The sequence below is a fragment of the Xiphophorus maculatus genome, chromosome 2, assembly GCF_002775205.1.
Source record: "Xiphophorus maculatus strain JP 163 A chromosome 2, X_maculatus-5.0-male, whole genome shotgun sequence".
Lineage (NCBI taxonomy): Eukaryota > Metazoa > Chordata > Actinopteri > Cyprinodontiformes > Poeciliidae > Xiphophorus > Xiphophorus maculatus.
This window is the reverse complement of record NC_036444.1, coordinates 12,077,341-12,091,585: the sequence shown is the minus strand read 5'-3', so window position 1 is coordinate 12,091,585 and position 14,245 is coordinate 12,077,341. Positions and strand designations below refer to the sequence as shown.

Here is a 14,245-nt window from a genome sequence, read left to right as displayed (position 1 = left end):
TGTTATTTATTATTGTATTATTATTTCTCATTTTATGAGAAATAATATAAACTGTTTTTTGATTTTAGCAAAGGGCTGCAATGAAACAAAGAGTGAAAAATTCAAAGGTGGGTGAATACTTTCTGATATAGACAAATTTTCATTCCTGTAGCTCGCATACATGTGAACACAAACTCACACACAAACACAATGTAAACTGAAAGCAGAGAAAGAAAAACAGGTAGAGAGAACAGAGAGGTCTGTGGTACCGTTAATGGGTTTGGAAAGCACTGTGGCATTTCCTGATGTTACATGCCAAGTGTGTTTGTTGCTCTGTACAAAAGAACACCGTCTTTATCTCAATGATTGCACATATATTTACACGTTGAAGCTGGTGACAGTATGCTTTGGAAGAACAGGTGCTAAAAGATGTACCAATAACTAATACCACTTTAGGGTCTATTTTGTCATTTGGAAAAGTGCTTTAAATTACACTACTTGTTTTTCTTATCAAGTCATACTAAATGCACCTTGACCTCAATGATGTTTTGCAAAATATTTATAGAAGGTTTGTGCCTGTTACTGGAAAACATACCATACATGTACTCATGCACTAACACTGGCAGCACACACTGATATTATTTAAGATTGTGTTTGTACTTTTTTTCTTTTTACAGGATGTCAGTTTTAATTTTAGTCCCACTCCAGTGTCTGCATTTTATGATGACGGAAAAATTGTGACCTCTTTGCTACTCCTTACAGGAACCCCTTTTTATAGTTAAAAAAAAAGTTCCAATTAATGGTTTTGCTGCTGGTGTTACTGTGTTACGTTTACCACATTTGAAGCAGAGTTTATTCAGGCTTGGGGTGAGTGTCCTCAAAACATCATGATCTAGAGGCTGAGAAGTTCACAATGTGTCCAAGGGTTGCAATACTGCTCCAAAAATAGCGTATTCTGGTAAATAAACGTAAAAGAGTGTTAGATTATAATAACAGTCATGTTACTGAACCTCACAGGGGTTCACTAATCGCAAGCTGATTCTTGCAGAGCCAGCTATGGGTCATGCTGTCAATGCAACATTGATCTTGTGTGTCACTTCCTGCAGTTGGTGGCAGAAATCCAAAAAGCCACTGCAAGGCTTCCACTTAACCACTGCTGAGTCAGACGGCTTACAAGTTTTTAGATGGCTGGAAAAAAGTTTAGAAACAACATTAGAACAAACGTATAAGTAGAGGTAGAAAAACGGATTAAGTAAAAATAGTTGCTCAATCCACTAGTACAAAGATATTGAAGAAATTGCTCTAGGTAAGTGTAGGAAGTTTTGGATAAATTTACACAAAACAGATGTACCAAAGAGAAAATGCCTGATGGATATTGATGAAGTTAAGAGGAAATACGTACAGGTTATAAAAAGTAAAAAATTGTGCTGAGATCCCTCTTTCTGATCTAAGAGTATTTACTTGGATCAGCAGGAAAACACATGATTTCTATCACAGCTTAATCAATAATTTTGGAATTTAGTTTCACAATCACTACATGTATTTCAGCACAATCTCATAGTGCACGTCACTTTTATAAAATTCTTGCTTATGGCTTTCCTTTATTTGGATCAAAATTTCTACCATTGACAAAACATAAGGACCTGCGTCTGATATGTACATCTTAGCTACGTCATAATGATTTCAAAGTACTTAGTAAACTAAGGGTTTCAAATTATTTACAATATTTGGGCTTGCAAAAGGTAAAGTATTGTAAAAGGAGTTTACAATGTCTTTATTTTCATTTTCTTAAAAAAATGACAGGTCAAAAATTCCTATTCTTATTAATAATCAGTAGAAAGATCCTTTTGGTAATAGAATTAAACCTTTCTTACAATTGCTGACCAACTTTGTGCATGTTTTAATTACAACAGATAAATCATAATTATAAATTATTATTATTTTTCATTATGGTGGGATAAAGGGTTGGAATGAGGCCACGTTTGTAATTTACCAACAGTTGTTCAAGAACTATAGTCCCAGATGTGAGTCAGTCAAAGTAAATTGAAACCATAATACTGCACAAAATGTTGTCTGTTAAAATTGAATAAGTTTGGCGCTGACATTTTACAAAAATGAAAGAGTTCTCTGCTGATGCATACAAAAGATGTCCATTTTTTGTATGCATCAGCAGAGAACAAAAAAACAAAGACATTTGTTTTAACTCTGTGCAGTGCAGCAACACTAATATTCTTTGGTTAGTAGTTTTACGTTCAGTGGCTGTATATTATTGAAGGACAAACAGGTATTATTAGACAGTCAGGAAATAATGGTACTTTTACAGATGCAGTGTTATTGAAACCCGCCTCCAGAAGTTCTTTCCTTTTGCAGCAACAAGGATGTTGAACAAAACAACGTGTGTGGGGGGGAAAAAGCTGGAATCTTAGTCATAACAATACAACACTTTTATTGTGAATATATATTTGCACAATAATCAACACCATATTATAAACATTTTTCTTTTACATGATTTTCTTTCTTTTATACAGTAAATAGTTTTAGTGTACAAATGTATACAAAACTTATTCAGGCTAGTGAAGTTCCACAAAAGAGTATTTTCATATACGGTATTAAAGCACAATCAGAAATCAGAGGGACACGCACATGCCTGCACACTGACACGGGACCCCTGGGATAAAACACAAGTCAACACACAACTTTGATAGACAGCATAACCTGATCACTCAACAGCAGGATGTCACCATGAAGGCAAGGTAGAGAGAATTTAGCAGCTATCAGTAAAATAGCTTGTAAATAAACAGATCCGAACCCACATGTGGTCTTTGACAAAGACCACATTGACAAAGTAAGGCAATGCAAAATTACCACTGGTAGTAGTAGAGTATTCAGAACGTTTCTCTTCAGCAGGTCCCGATGCTGATCACAGGCAAATACAGCGTTCAAACACGGACAAGCTCATCCCATCACAATGCAGCATTTTGACGCCAAACCCTTAGCGCCTTTCTTCACAGCACTTTAAGAGCAACACAAAAAAGGAAACAAGCATAGGGAGGTGACGGCAAGAGGAATGAAACAAATAAAACAGTCTTTGATATGCTGAGCTCATTCACAAGTCATCTTGGCTCCTGAGTCTGGTGATCCAGAAAGGGAACAGAAACAGGGTCATAAAGGGGAGAGTGATGCTGGAACACATGGACAGGTCTGCATTAGGTTTGGTTTTCCCTTCCCCCAAAATCGAAATGAGTGTTTTATTGAGGTGTGGTGTCGATCTCAAGAATTAGAACAACAGCAGTGGATTTGGCCAGTTTCATAAATTATCACTGCTAGGGTTGACTTCCCTGCTATAGTGAAATAAGCATTAGCCTAGAGGCATACATGGTAAGAATACAACTCTGGTGCACTGCTTCATTCATATATCAGAATGTTTAGAGCTACTATGTAGGCACTGGGAATTCAATGCATCAAACCGAAGACAACCAAACTGCTAATCCAAGCACAACCAGGTTTGAAGTTGTCACTTACCTAAAAGACTGCACAGAGTGCAGGCAGACACACCTAATGCTGTAGCTAAAATACAATTATACTGTACTCCTATAAGCAAGGAATGTTGCTCACAAAGAAGAAAAATAGCGTGCACATTCTCTGGGAAAGTTGTGGTCCTTGGTACTTTTTAGGAGCTTTGGTGTCAAAGTGATGATGTAATCTTAAGCTCTCTACTGAGCACATGCTACGACAATGAAACACCTAGCAAGTCACTGAATGCTAGTTGATTTTACAAACAAAATCAATAAATATAGAGGAAAAAAATATATAATTTCAAATGAAAATGATAATTATGATATTTGCACTGGTTGAAAAACATCTTTACAGCATATTGTCCCATATGCAACAAACAATGCCGACAACTTCACAAATCAATGCTGTCAGTGAATGTGTAGTCTTTGCTTGATTTCCAGTTGGCATAGTGGATTACATCTTCCATCTTTACTGTATAAATAATAATAATAAAAAAAATAAATGAGGCAGAATTAAAGGGTTTGGTTAGCTCTTACATTTGCACCATAGAGAAGATTAAGTTGTAGATGATCGAAATGATTGCAGCTGATCTCAGTACGTTTCCACTTTTAAAAATGATGACGAGGAAATGGATGAGCACCCTTTGGCATTGGAAAATGGAAATGCTGAGACTGTTTTCTTTTTGTTTTTTTTTAAATGTTTAACATGTTTCTGCATACATCCTGTATGGCGCAAGTGGAATGTCTTCTGGCATCCCGTGCAATGTGATGATCATCTGTGCAGCGGTGAGCATGGTTGAGCGTTTGAGTGTGTGTAGGGGTCATGACTGTAGTAAGAATTTGGTGAGCCAGAACAGCAATTGGAGGCCAAGCATTGACCAGAGACTTGGACTTAGGTGGTTCCCTCCTCCACAATCAGAATCATCCTCCTGTCAGACAAATCAATGTGTGAGAAATAAAACACAGCATACAACAAACAGCATATTTGACATTTATGGCATGTTGGAATTTTTTTTATTTGTGTTTATTACAAATAAGAGATTAGGAGTGGGCCATTCCAACACAAAAATATGCTTTGAACTAAACTTTTAAAGTGTGATCTGGCTGTATGATTAGGGTCCTTTGTCTTTGTTCTAGATCGTTCCTTTATAGCTATTATGGATGCTTCTCTAATTGAAACTCTCTTTGCCTGACCTGTCAGTTTTGGTCAAAAGAAGAAGAAATTTTGTGTCTTCTTCAAAAACACAAAATGTCACAATTTTCTGAGACTTCTTGATCACATACAATCCTACTACAATATATTGATGTTTGTAGTCATAACATTGCAAAAATAATGTAGCTTGAGGGACATACATACATTTTGTAAGAAAATGTTTGTTTTATCAAAAAACTAAAACGTAGCAGTTACAATTTGTGTCTCAACAGTTTCTAATGAATTTCAGAACTACTTCAGTCATAGACTTTGTATCTACAAATTAGAAAATTGATTTATATTAAGAGAATTCAAACACTGAAAATGTTCAAAATGTCACATTAATTTTTCTGTTGAATTCTTTTTAACCCTTTAATGCATTTGAGCATTACATTGTTTCAACACTTTTTGGGTGTATTGTGTATATCTAAACGCGGCAGAATTCTAGGGAAAAGAGACGGCTGTCTTCTTTATTCAAAGAGCAGGAAAGCCATATGAGGCTTCCTCTGTTTACTCCAGTGACAAAATGGACTGGCCTCGACACAAACCGTCTTCCTGTGAGGTGCTGAGCCAAAATAAAAAAGACAGCTTGAAAATGGAAAAGGGCAAACCCACTTTTACTCTGTTCATCTACATCCTCTGCCATTCCTCCCCTCCCCTTTGCTTCCCTAGAAGGCCTCTTCATAATATAAACATGCACTCACATGAATAGTGGCCGGTTGGGAGTATGATTGTTGCAACACAATGAAAGGCAGGATTCACAAAGGTGTGGGAAACATTTTTTACCAAATATTTAGACATCGTATGAATTGTTCAAAGTTGTGTTTTGGTACAGTTATACTGAATGTGATTTGATCCACCTTGTTCCTTTGTTTAATTGCTTTTTTTTTAAATGGTGCAATGCAAAATCCCCCTATAGACCTTAAAAACTACTTATACATAATTTGCATTTGGTATTCGTTTATGTTTTGACATCAAATACCAAAATCTAAAAATTGGGCTGTTGTCTTGCTGTTAGTAGCAATATGGGTAGTTTTACTATAAATCCCTGCTCTTTAGTCAAGGTCGGCAAAGAAACCACTTCTATCCCAAAAGAAAGATAAAGGACAGACTGACATTATACAGGAGGTATGAAGATTGGATTACAGAGGAGTATGGTACAGTTATTTTATCTAATGAAACTTGCTTCAGACTACATAGGACATGTAGGGGAAAAACTGTCAGGACTTTTTACAGCACACTGGAGGGAAAGTTACATAAAGGACAGTAAAAGCAAAATAGCTTCAAGAATATTGAAATTTCAGGTCCATGTCCAGGAAACCTTCCAGATTGTAATCTCAATGCAAACTGGTAGTAAATCCTAAATAAGCTAGTGGGCAACATTTAAAGGAAAAACATCTTCCGAGAACTGGATTTGATCTAAAAGCCTGATAAACAGGAAATCAGGGCAAATAGCAGAAATCTTGAAAAAGACATTTAAACACTGCACTTCACGATTTGCATGAATGTTAAGTATTTCTTAATAAAAAACTTTAGAAATTATTTAGAGATAATTATGAGAAATAACAGTTACTAAACTTTAGTACCAATAGAAACGTCATTCAAAAACATCTGATAAAAAAAATCCAACAACAATAATGGAGTAAACTTAGTAAGAATCTAAGTTTATGGCTGACAAAACTCAAAACCCTTCAAACTTCAAACAGAATATGCAAAAGTACTTGCTAACTAACTTACTAGTTAAATACTAGAGACAAAGCCACTACTTTGAAGCATAACAGCTACTGGAGTTTGGACTTCAAACTATTAAAGGGTTACAAAACAAAAACAACATTTTTAAATTTAAGGCATAAATCCAACAAGATTAAATCAGCTACAGGGATCACTATGGAATTTTTTTAACTTGATTGGCTAAACTGTCCTCAATAAAGCTTTGTGATGAAACTGACCCTGAAGTCAGACACAGAAACAAAAGAAGAGGTGTAGAGGTGAGAGTGGAACCCCGACTGACTGGACACAGTGGCTCATCCTTGGTATGCAAAATCACAAAACAAGAACGAAAGGCGATGAGATGATGCAAGGCAGACAAAAACAAAAAGCAACAACCCCCCCCCCCCCCAAAAAAAAAAACTATGAGCATTGAGGTGAAAATATAAAAGCATGTAAATAAGACTAACTGGACAGGACTGGGTAATGTCACTAATATAGGTGTTTTTGGAAAAAAAAAATTCTCCACACAAAGCTATGTATAGTACGCATTTGTCCCTTACATTTTCATTGTTGTCAAAGCATACATCAGGCCCTTTGCGGTATCTGGGGCTCTGAGCCAGCTCACAAGGATTTGGTCCTTCAGCTGATCACACACTCAGGAAAAAACAATTAGCTGTGAACATTGTATGTTTACCACTTTTCCCCCCACATTGATGAACTGAAGTGCTATCCATCTTGTCTTATCTATAGTTTGGTTCATGTTTCAACCCAACGTGTATCTATAGTAACAGATTTACATAAAGTAAACAGAAGATGACAAATAAAGCAGGTGTCAAAAACATACTCTGAACATATGAACACAAACCTTGTTTACAAATTACCTCCAACTTTTATCTCAAAATTAACCTGAAGGTAGCCTCAAAGCAATTCGCACAAAGGGCTCTGGTTCAAGAAAAGAGTGAGGCTATATTTCATGCTGCACATCTGGTTAACGGTCCACATCTGAAAAGCCACTGGGGAACTACTACAAACTCCTTAGGTGTGCTTCCTTATATTGTCAGTTTAAAGCCTCACTATCCTGTGGGTGATGGATGTTGAACTGGAAAGCACACAAGTGAAAATCTGGTGCGTTTTTACAAGCCAAAAGAAAAGGATACAGGGTTGCTCAGCCTGACGAAGTGGCCTGGGATCACATGATAAACATGTTGCCTTGGCATCAGTGATCAGAAACACCAGGTTTGTGTTGGGAAGCTTCTCAGCACGATACATCCTAAAAAGCAGAGAAACCACAAATATATCCCAATCACTGTCTCTGTAAACACATTCTATTGCATACATACATATTTTTTATATTCATTTATATATGCACAAATTTCCACTCATATTTCTGTACTTCTTGAATGCTTTTCCTCCCTAAATTAACCTGGTCAGCTGCACATACCTTTAATCTGAGTATTGCATTTTCTTAACTGCACAGTATTATTCTTATATTGTAAATTTATGTTTACCGTGAAACTTTGTATTCTTCTATTTTTATTTTTTACCTTTGTGTAAAAACCTTTGTCCCTACTGCTGGTGTAACCTCAGAGTTTCCCCACTTTGAAACCGATCCATCACTACGAGCTGTAAACTTTCATGCAATTCTTTTCCCTTGAAATGTAGTATTTTATGAAAATCAGGAAAAAATGTCTTTGAAACTACAGGTGTTAACTTTGCAGAGTAAAGCATTAGACTCATGAGGCATATAACAGTCAATAATAGCCATATTGACTCAACCCAACATACAGTCTTGGGTTGAACTCCCCAACCCAACACTGTAAGAAACAGAATAGAGTTTATAGCAAAGTAGATGTGCAGTGTTCTAAAAACTAGTGAGTCTGAATCCTTGCCAAAGTGAGAATAAAGGAGAACAGACTAAAACGTCTTTGCTCTTTCCATTAAGTCACTGAAGCATCAAGTGGTCTGTGTTTCATCAAAGCTCATCACAAAACAGCTGGTTAAAATCAGGCTGAAAAATGAAGGATGGACAAGAAACTAACAGCTTCAGAGTTTGCTAAACTCTGAAACTGTTAGTTTATGTTGGATGAGGCATAAAATGTGGAAAATTCGACATAGTGCATTCCATTTTAAGGATGTGCAGAAAAAATAACTGATACATGAGCAAATCCAGATTTACACCGATGCACCCAACCCCTATAAATAAACATTAGATATACCTGGAGCAGTTTCCACAGTCTAGGACACCCGAGTATGATCTTTCATCATTGTCAAAAAAGTACTGAGTCTGCTCTGTGATGCAGCTTTCTTTGAACATGGCATCTGGTATGTCATCATCTGCTGACTCCACTGGAAAAAAGAAAATGTTAACGATAAAAAAGGTTCCAGAGGTGGACCACTAAGCAAGTTGTGAGACAACCAGTAACCTGGTGAGTAAATCAGATACAAAGATGCTTAAAAATGTACTTCCTTCAATAACTTAAGTTTTTTTCTTTTTAATCACTGATTATAGTGTCACTTAAACTTCCATTGAAGAAACCTTCAATGTAAAAGTTACAGTTGAATATTTTTTTGCTGGTTAGGTGGAGGTGGTTCATTATTGTGGTGGCAACCCCTGCACGGTTTTATCATCAGCAAATCTTAAGTTGAAGTTTGCAATGCTCCAAGTCAAACTCAAGGCTCACATGCCAAATCCAGCTTGCCATAGCCATTTTTTGAAATAGAAATTAGAGAAAACAGTTGTGTAGCTTAAATATTGTATCAGTTAATCCTTATCAATTTTTATTTAACCGTTTAATAGATAGTTTTATCAACACCTTATGCCACAACTGGCCCTTCGAAGACATTAGTGATCTTGATGTGGTATGAAATAAAATAAGTTTGACACACCTGATATAAATATAATGCTCTTGGCAGTGAGCTGCTATGTGCCACAAATTTGTCTTCAAAACCTTTAGAACACACAACATTTTTTAATGGATTTTGTGTATTTTGTACAGTGTCTTTAAGGACTGAGAAAAGCGCCTCCAAATAAAATGTGTTCTTATTTTTTAGTGATATTAACCAAAAAAAGCTTACCATAAAGCTGCAGTCAACAAAGTATGATCTCCACACTAAAAGGAATACAGTACTTTACTGAGGTCCCTTGCGCATGCAGAGTCGTAGCCCTTGTAATCTAGTACCCTGCAACTTCTACATGCATCCCGGCTCCAACACACCCGAGTCAAAAGGCTGACTTTCCTCACTAGAATAACTCAGCTCTGCAAAGGCCTTCTAATGAGACATTCATTTGATCCAGGTGTGTTGGAAGAGTTGCAGGGTAGTAGCTCTGGAGAACTGGACTTGGGCACAGTGGTATAGTGGGTATACTTGGGTATAGTGCTCTCAATTAGAGACGAGAACACACACCTCTCATTAGAGACAAGACTGTTGTGCTGGTTGCTGGGAGACAGCAACACCTATTTGTGTTTTTCTAGAAAAATATAAAAATATGTCTATGAGCTTATCAAATGTAAAGCCCCACTATTGTTGGTAAGGATCAGAAGATAGGCGGAAATAGCATGTTGTCAATGGGTCATAGAGTGGGTAATATAATCTTACAATTGTTGCAGAATAACTCATTAAAACAAAACAAAACAAAAAAAACAACTTTAAGACAATTGAGGAACCTCTGTTTTCTGATTCCTTCTGACTGCATTTGTCTAGGTACTGTTGTGTCAAAGTAACGGCAGTGGGTTAAAATGATTGTAGTGTATGTTGTGTCTTTCATAGTGCCCAGCATTTTTCCAGAAAATCCATCCAACTAAATCTTTCCATGATGCTGATAACTGCTTAAAATTCTGGCAATGTTTGGTCCTCTAACTCGAGGCTAAACTGGTAGATGTGCAGGAAATTTCCATCTCTAGGAGTAATTCATGTAGATCGTGACAAAGTCAAGATGACAACCTAGTACGTGGTGCAGCATTGTAGTAGTATAACCAACAAAAGCAACAAGAGAAAAACTCTTCATTGGCTGCTGAAAAAGCACTACTTTAATGATTGTCTTCACACTGAAATAAATACTTCAAAGTCCAACAGAGGTTTATCCACCAGCAAACCGTTGTGGAGCTGATACAAACTGTAGCGTGATCTTAAATTCACTGTGAAGAGGGATTTAATGGATACAAGTGGTATTAATTAGATCCACTTTCACACGTTAGTTCTCATGCCATTCAGAAAAAAGATGTTGGAAAAATAACTGGTCTTACCTGCTTCTAAAAGGTTAGGGAACAAAAGACTGAAGAAAAGCTGTTGAAGCATTGACCTAAAACATGGAAAAAAAGAAAAGGAAACAACACAACTTATCATTTGTTAGCATGTGTTTCGAATATCTTTCACTTGTTTATAACCAATAGCTGCTTGGAAGAAGCAACACATCTGTGTGAGGTTAGAGTCACTGGTGATGTAAATGCCATGGGAAATATTATCCAATCCATGTTATAAGATGGTTATACTGGACTTGGACAACCATGCAGAAAACAACGCAGCGTAATGTTGTGTAACTTTGCAATTCTCACACTGACCAAGCCAGAATAGTCTTCCAACACATTAAAGTCTACTCAACAAGTATTTTCACACTCTCAAATGCCAACATAAATAAACAAACAACACAAGTACAGAATCTGAGCCCTCACCAAGCAGCATTGGAAGCCCACCAGCCTATACTGAGGACGTCTGCAATAGTAGGCTGTGGAAAAAAAAAAGAGAGGAATAGACACTTTGAAGTACTTGGTCACCAATAAATGAAAGCATGTTTATACATAGAACACGTAACTGACCACAAATATGGAGCGAGGTCCTGCTGCTGCCTTGTTGTCCTTCTCTGGGTCACACACAGACTGATAGTCATATGTCTTGTTGAAGGAGTACAGGGATGTGTTGACCAAGTTTATCATCAGCACCGGATCAACCTCGCCAAAGAACTGACCTATCTAAAAGAGTTTAGGAACAGAAAAGTAAAACACTGTATTGCTAATCCCAGCTCACAAATAAGTTTGGAGCTCAGTCCTATTTTGTCCAAGTCAGTTTTATGCATTTCTTTCATTCAAAATCGTGTCTGTGATTTTAAAACAATAAGCAAAATCAAAACATAAGAAGCAACACAAAACATAAAACCATTCCTTAAAAAGATAAATACTCAAACGCCAAGATAAAAAGCCTGAAAAATGTACACTGAGGTATCAAAGACAGTACATGCCCTATTTTGAATGGCATGAAATGTTTTCAAGTCCACTCTAACATAAATTCTACCACTGACAGGCAGGGCCACAGGACAGACAAAAAGGACCAGAGTTTATGTTGTGGAGCAGACCTCTTAAATTCACAGGAGACTAACTTCACTGCAGCCTCCATTACTGACTAAAATTCATCTGCTGCTTCTCTTTGAACCTTGTCTGGTGACTTGTGCTTTACTTCAGACAAGGATGCTCTGCTGTCCTGTAAGACTATAAGCTCTGAGCAAAGATTTTAGGCCATTCTTATGACTTACTGATGCTATAAGACATTAATTTATCCAGTATATGAAACTGATTATGACAAAAGCAAACATAACCAAGTGTGTTGAGAAGTAGAACTAAATACAAGCAACAGTAAATTGTATCTTAAAGTTCCATTAGACATTTTCTAACTCTGGAATAATACACTCTAATAATAAAACACAGATTAAATTAGAAGCTAAAATATGGTTAAAAAAAGAGAGAGAAAGAGATAAAATAAAATAAGCTAAGAGCTCAAGATAAGCTATGACAAGCTAAAAGATCATATAAAACAATTTAAGAAAAAAATAAGTTAAATTAAAATAAGCATTACTCAAAGCAAATTAAAGGCTTATACATGTCCAGCAAAAAAAAAAAAAAAAAAAAAAAAGGAGCTAAGATAATTCAAGATAATATAAGTGTTAGTGGTTATTCACCAAGGAAATATACTCTTCTTGATTAGACATGAGCAGAAATCCTCCATCATCCAATATTACACAATCCACATGCTGCAAAAGATAAGTACATAAATTAGCAAATAATAAAATAGGATACCGTGACTCTCCAGTCAATGTATACTGTTCTATAAACAATATTTAGTGTAAATTGTTGTACCTTATCATTCCTAAGACAGCCACAAATCTCATCTTTGCACTAGAAGATGAAAAATTTGCAACAATTAGCATTTACTTTATACTGAATCCCCTAAGTGACTTTATTATACTGTACTCCTACAGTAAATTTTATTTGTAGTACTTACATTAAGTTTCAGTGTTGCATTGATAAAACTGTTCATCCAGAATGAAACATTGAGTTTTACTCCCACCACTAAGGAGAAAATTATAAAACACAGAAACAGTAGTGATGAGCAGGACAAAAAAATAAATAAAAAATCACTCCATTTTGATTTCGTGGTAAAACTGACCTGCTGGTTTGAGCATGACTTTATCGATGATGAGGTCTATTGCTTTGCTCACCAGGATTCCCGATTCGGACACAGGCTCCCTGACCTCTGCTGCAGTTTCAAATGTTACACAGGGAAAGAAGAACAGTTTTATTTTTCATTACATGAACAAATGTTTGACAGGAAATGTTTGGGATTATTATTTCACTCAGCATAATGATTAAATAAACAAATAATGGATTTTCTTGGTAGATAATTTCATCCATCTTTTTCCTCCGTAATTTATGAATAAAGTTTATGAAAACAGAACATGTGTTAATTCAGTCAAGAGAGTTGTAGCTGTAGCACTGACATTTGCCAGTGCTGATGTCTGTTAGAAAGATCAGTGGGGGATGACAGGATGCATACAGAGGAAAGGGGAGTGATGGTGAGGATGTGTGCTGAAAAGCCCAGGAGGAGCAGAACAAGAATAAAGTGAGCAATATCAAACAGGCCAAAAAGTCTAATGGTTGCCAATAATGTTGGGATCACGTCCAAAGGCAGTGGAGCGCATCCACAGTACACAAGACCTTAACACATACACACTTACTGTTAAAAGATGGAGCTGTGAATATATATATTTCATTATCCAAAGTCCTCTTGTAGAAGCTGGAATCATATGTCTCAGGATTCTCTGTCCATTCTTCTCCAGCACTAAAAACATCATTATGTTAAAGCAATATTGGCAAATTTAGTACAAATAAACAAGAGACAAATAGCAAATAGACAAGAGTATTTTATGTGGATTCTCATTTAGGTTATGATTATCAACGTTTGTTTGAATTAAGTCAGTTGGTTTTAGAAATGGTTAAAAAGGGGCAGTATTATATAATATGAACTTTTTGAGCTTTATATCATGTTATAATGTTACTACCTCATCACAAACTTTCACGCATGTTTGAGAAATACTTTAGCCTCCCATGGCAGTCATTCAGGTGTTCAAAACTTCTGGGTGGACTGGAGCTGCACATCACAGAGGACCCCTCCGCTCAGCTCCATCAGACTAGTCAGCAGCAATTAGCAAATTCTTGTTGTAACTGCATATTAGGTGAGAGTATTATGAGTAATTTTTCAGTGAACCACTGGCAAAAACAATGTTAAAGGGTTAATAGAGGAGAACTGTTGTGATGACTTTCTGGAGGCAGAGTTTCAGAAAGAACAAGAGTTTTAAAAAAAAAGAGACAAAGGTCCAATTTTAGGAAGTTAAATTACAAAGTCAAATTTATTTGAAGTCATATTTGATATATAAAGTTTTTTAAAACAACTGAGGGTAACATAGTTACACAACTGCGGTATTTCCAGGCACTATATGCCTGGAAATACATAATACTGCCCCTTTAAGATAAACATCAATTTTGACTAAAACATGAACTGAATATGTGCAGAGAAGTGCAAT

At 36.2% G+C, this 14,245-nt stretch overlaps 1 protein-coding gene across 2 annotated transcripts in view; it reads right to left on the bottom strand.

Moving 5' to 3' along the window:
- Positions 1 to 2,405: 2,405 nt before the first annotated feature.
- Positions 2,406 to 14,245, bottom strand: part of LOC102238041 (voltage-dependent calcium channel subunit alpha-2/delta-1) — a 70,027-nt gene continuing 58,187 nt past the window's right edge. The window contains exons 29-40 of one of the 2 annotated variants that reach the window (XM_023324636.1): positions 13,400 to 13,503; positions 12,832 to 12,921; positions 12,667 to 12,734; positions 12,522 to 12,560; positions 12,344 to 12,415; positions 11,211 to 11,363; positions 11,067 to 11,119; positions 10,641 to 10,696; positions 8,613 to 8,742; positions 7,554 to 7,666; positions 6,957 to 7,039; positions 2,406 to 4,423 (exon numbers count right to left, since the gene is read on the bottom strand). In XM_023324636.1, the coding sequence (XP_023180404.1) occupies positions 4,316 to 4,423; positions 6,957 to 7,039; positions 7,554 to 7,666; positions 8,613 to 8,742; positions 10,641 to 10,696; positions 11,067 to 11,119; positions 11,211 to 11,363; positions 12,344 to 12,415; positions 12,522 to 12,560; positions 12,667 to 12,734; positions 12,832 to 12,921; positions 13,400 to 13,503 (1,069 nt within the window). In that variant the 3' untranslated portion in view covers positions 2,406 to 4,315. Of the gene's footprint in view, positions 4,424 to 6,275; positions 6,716 to 6,956; positions 7,040 to 7,553; positions 7,667 to 8,612; positions 8,743 to 10,640; positions 10,697 to 11,066; positions 11,120 to 11,210; positions 11,364 to 12,343; positions 12,416 to 12,521; positions 12,561 to 12,666; positions 12,735 to 12,831; positions 12,922 to 13,399; positions 13,504 to 14,245 lie in introns of those variants that run through there. The other variant, XM_023324633.1, reaches the window with a different exon arrangement.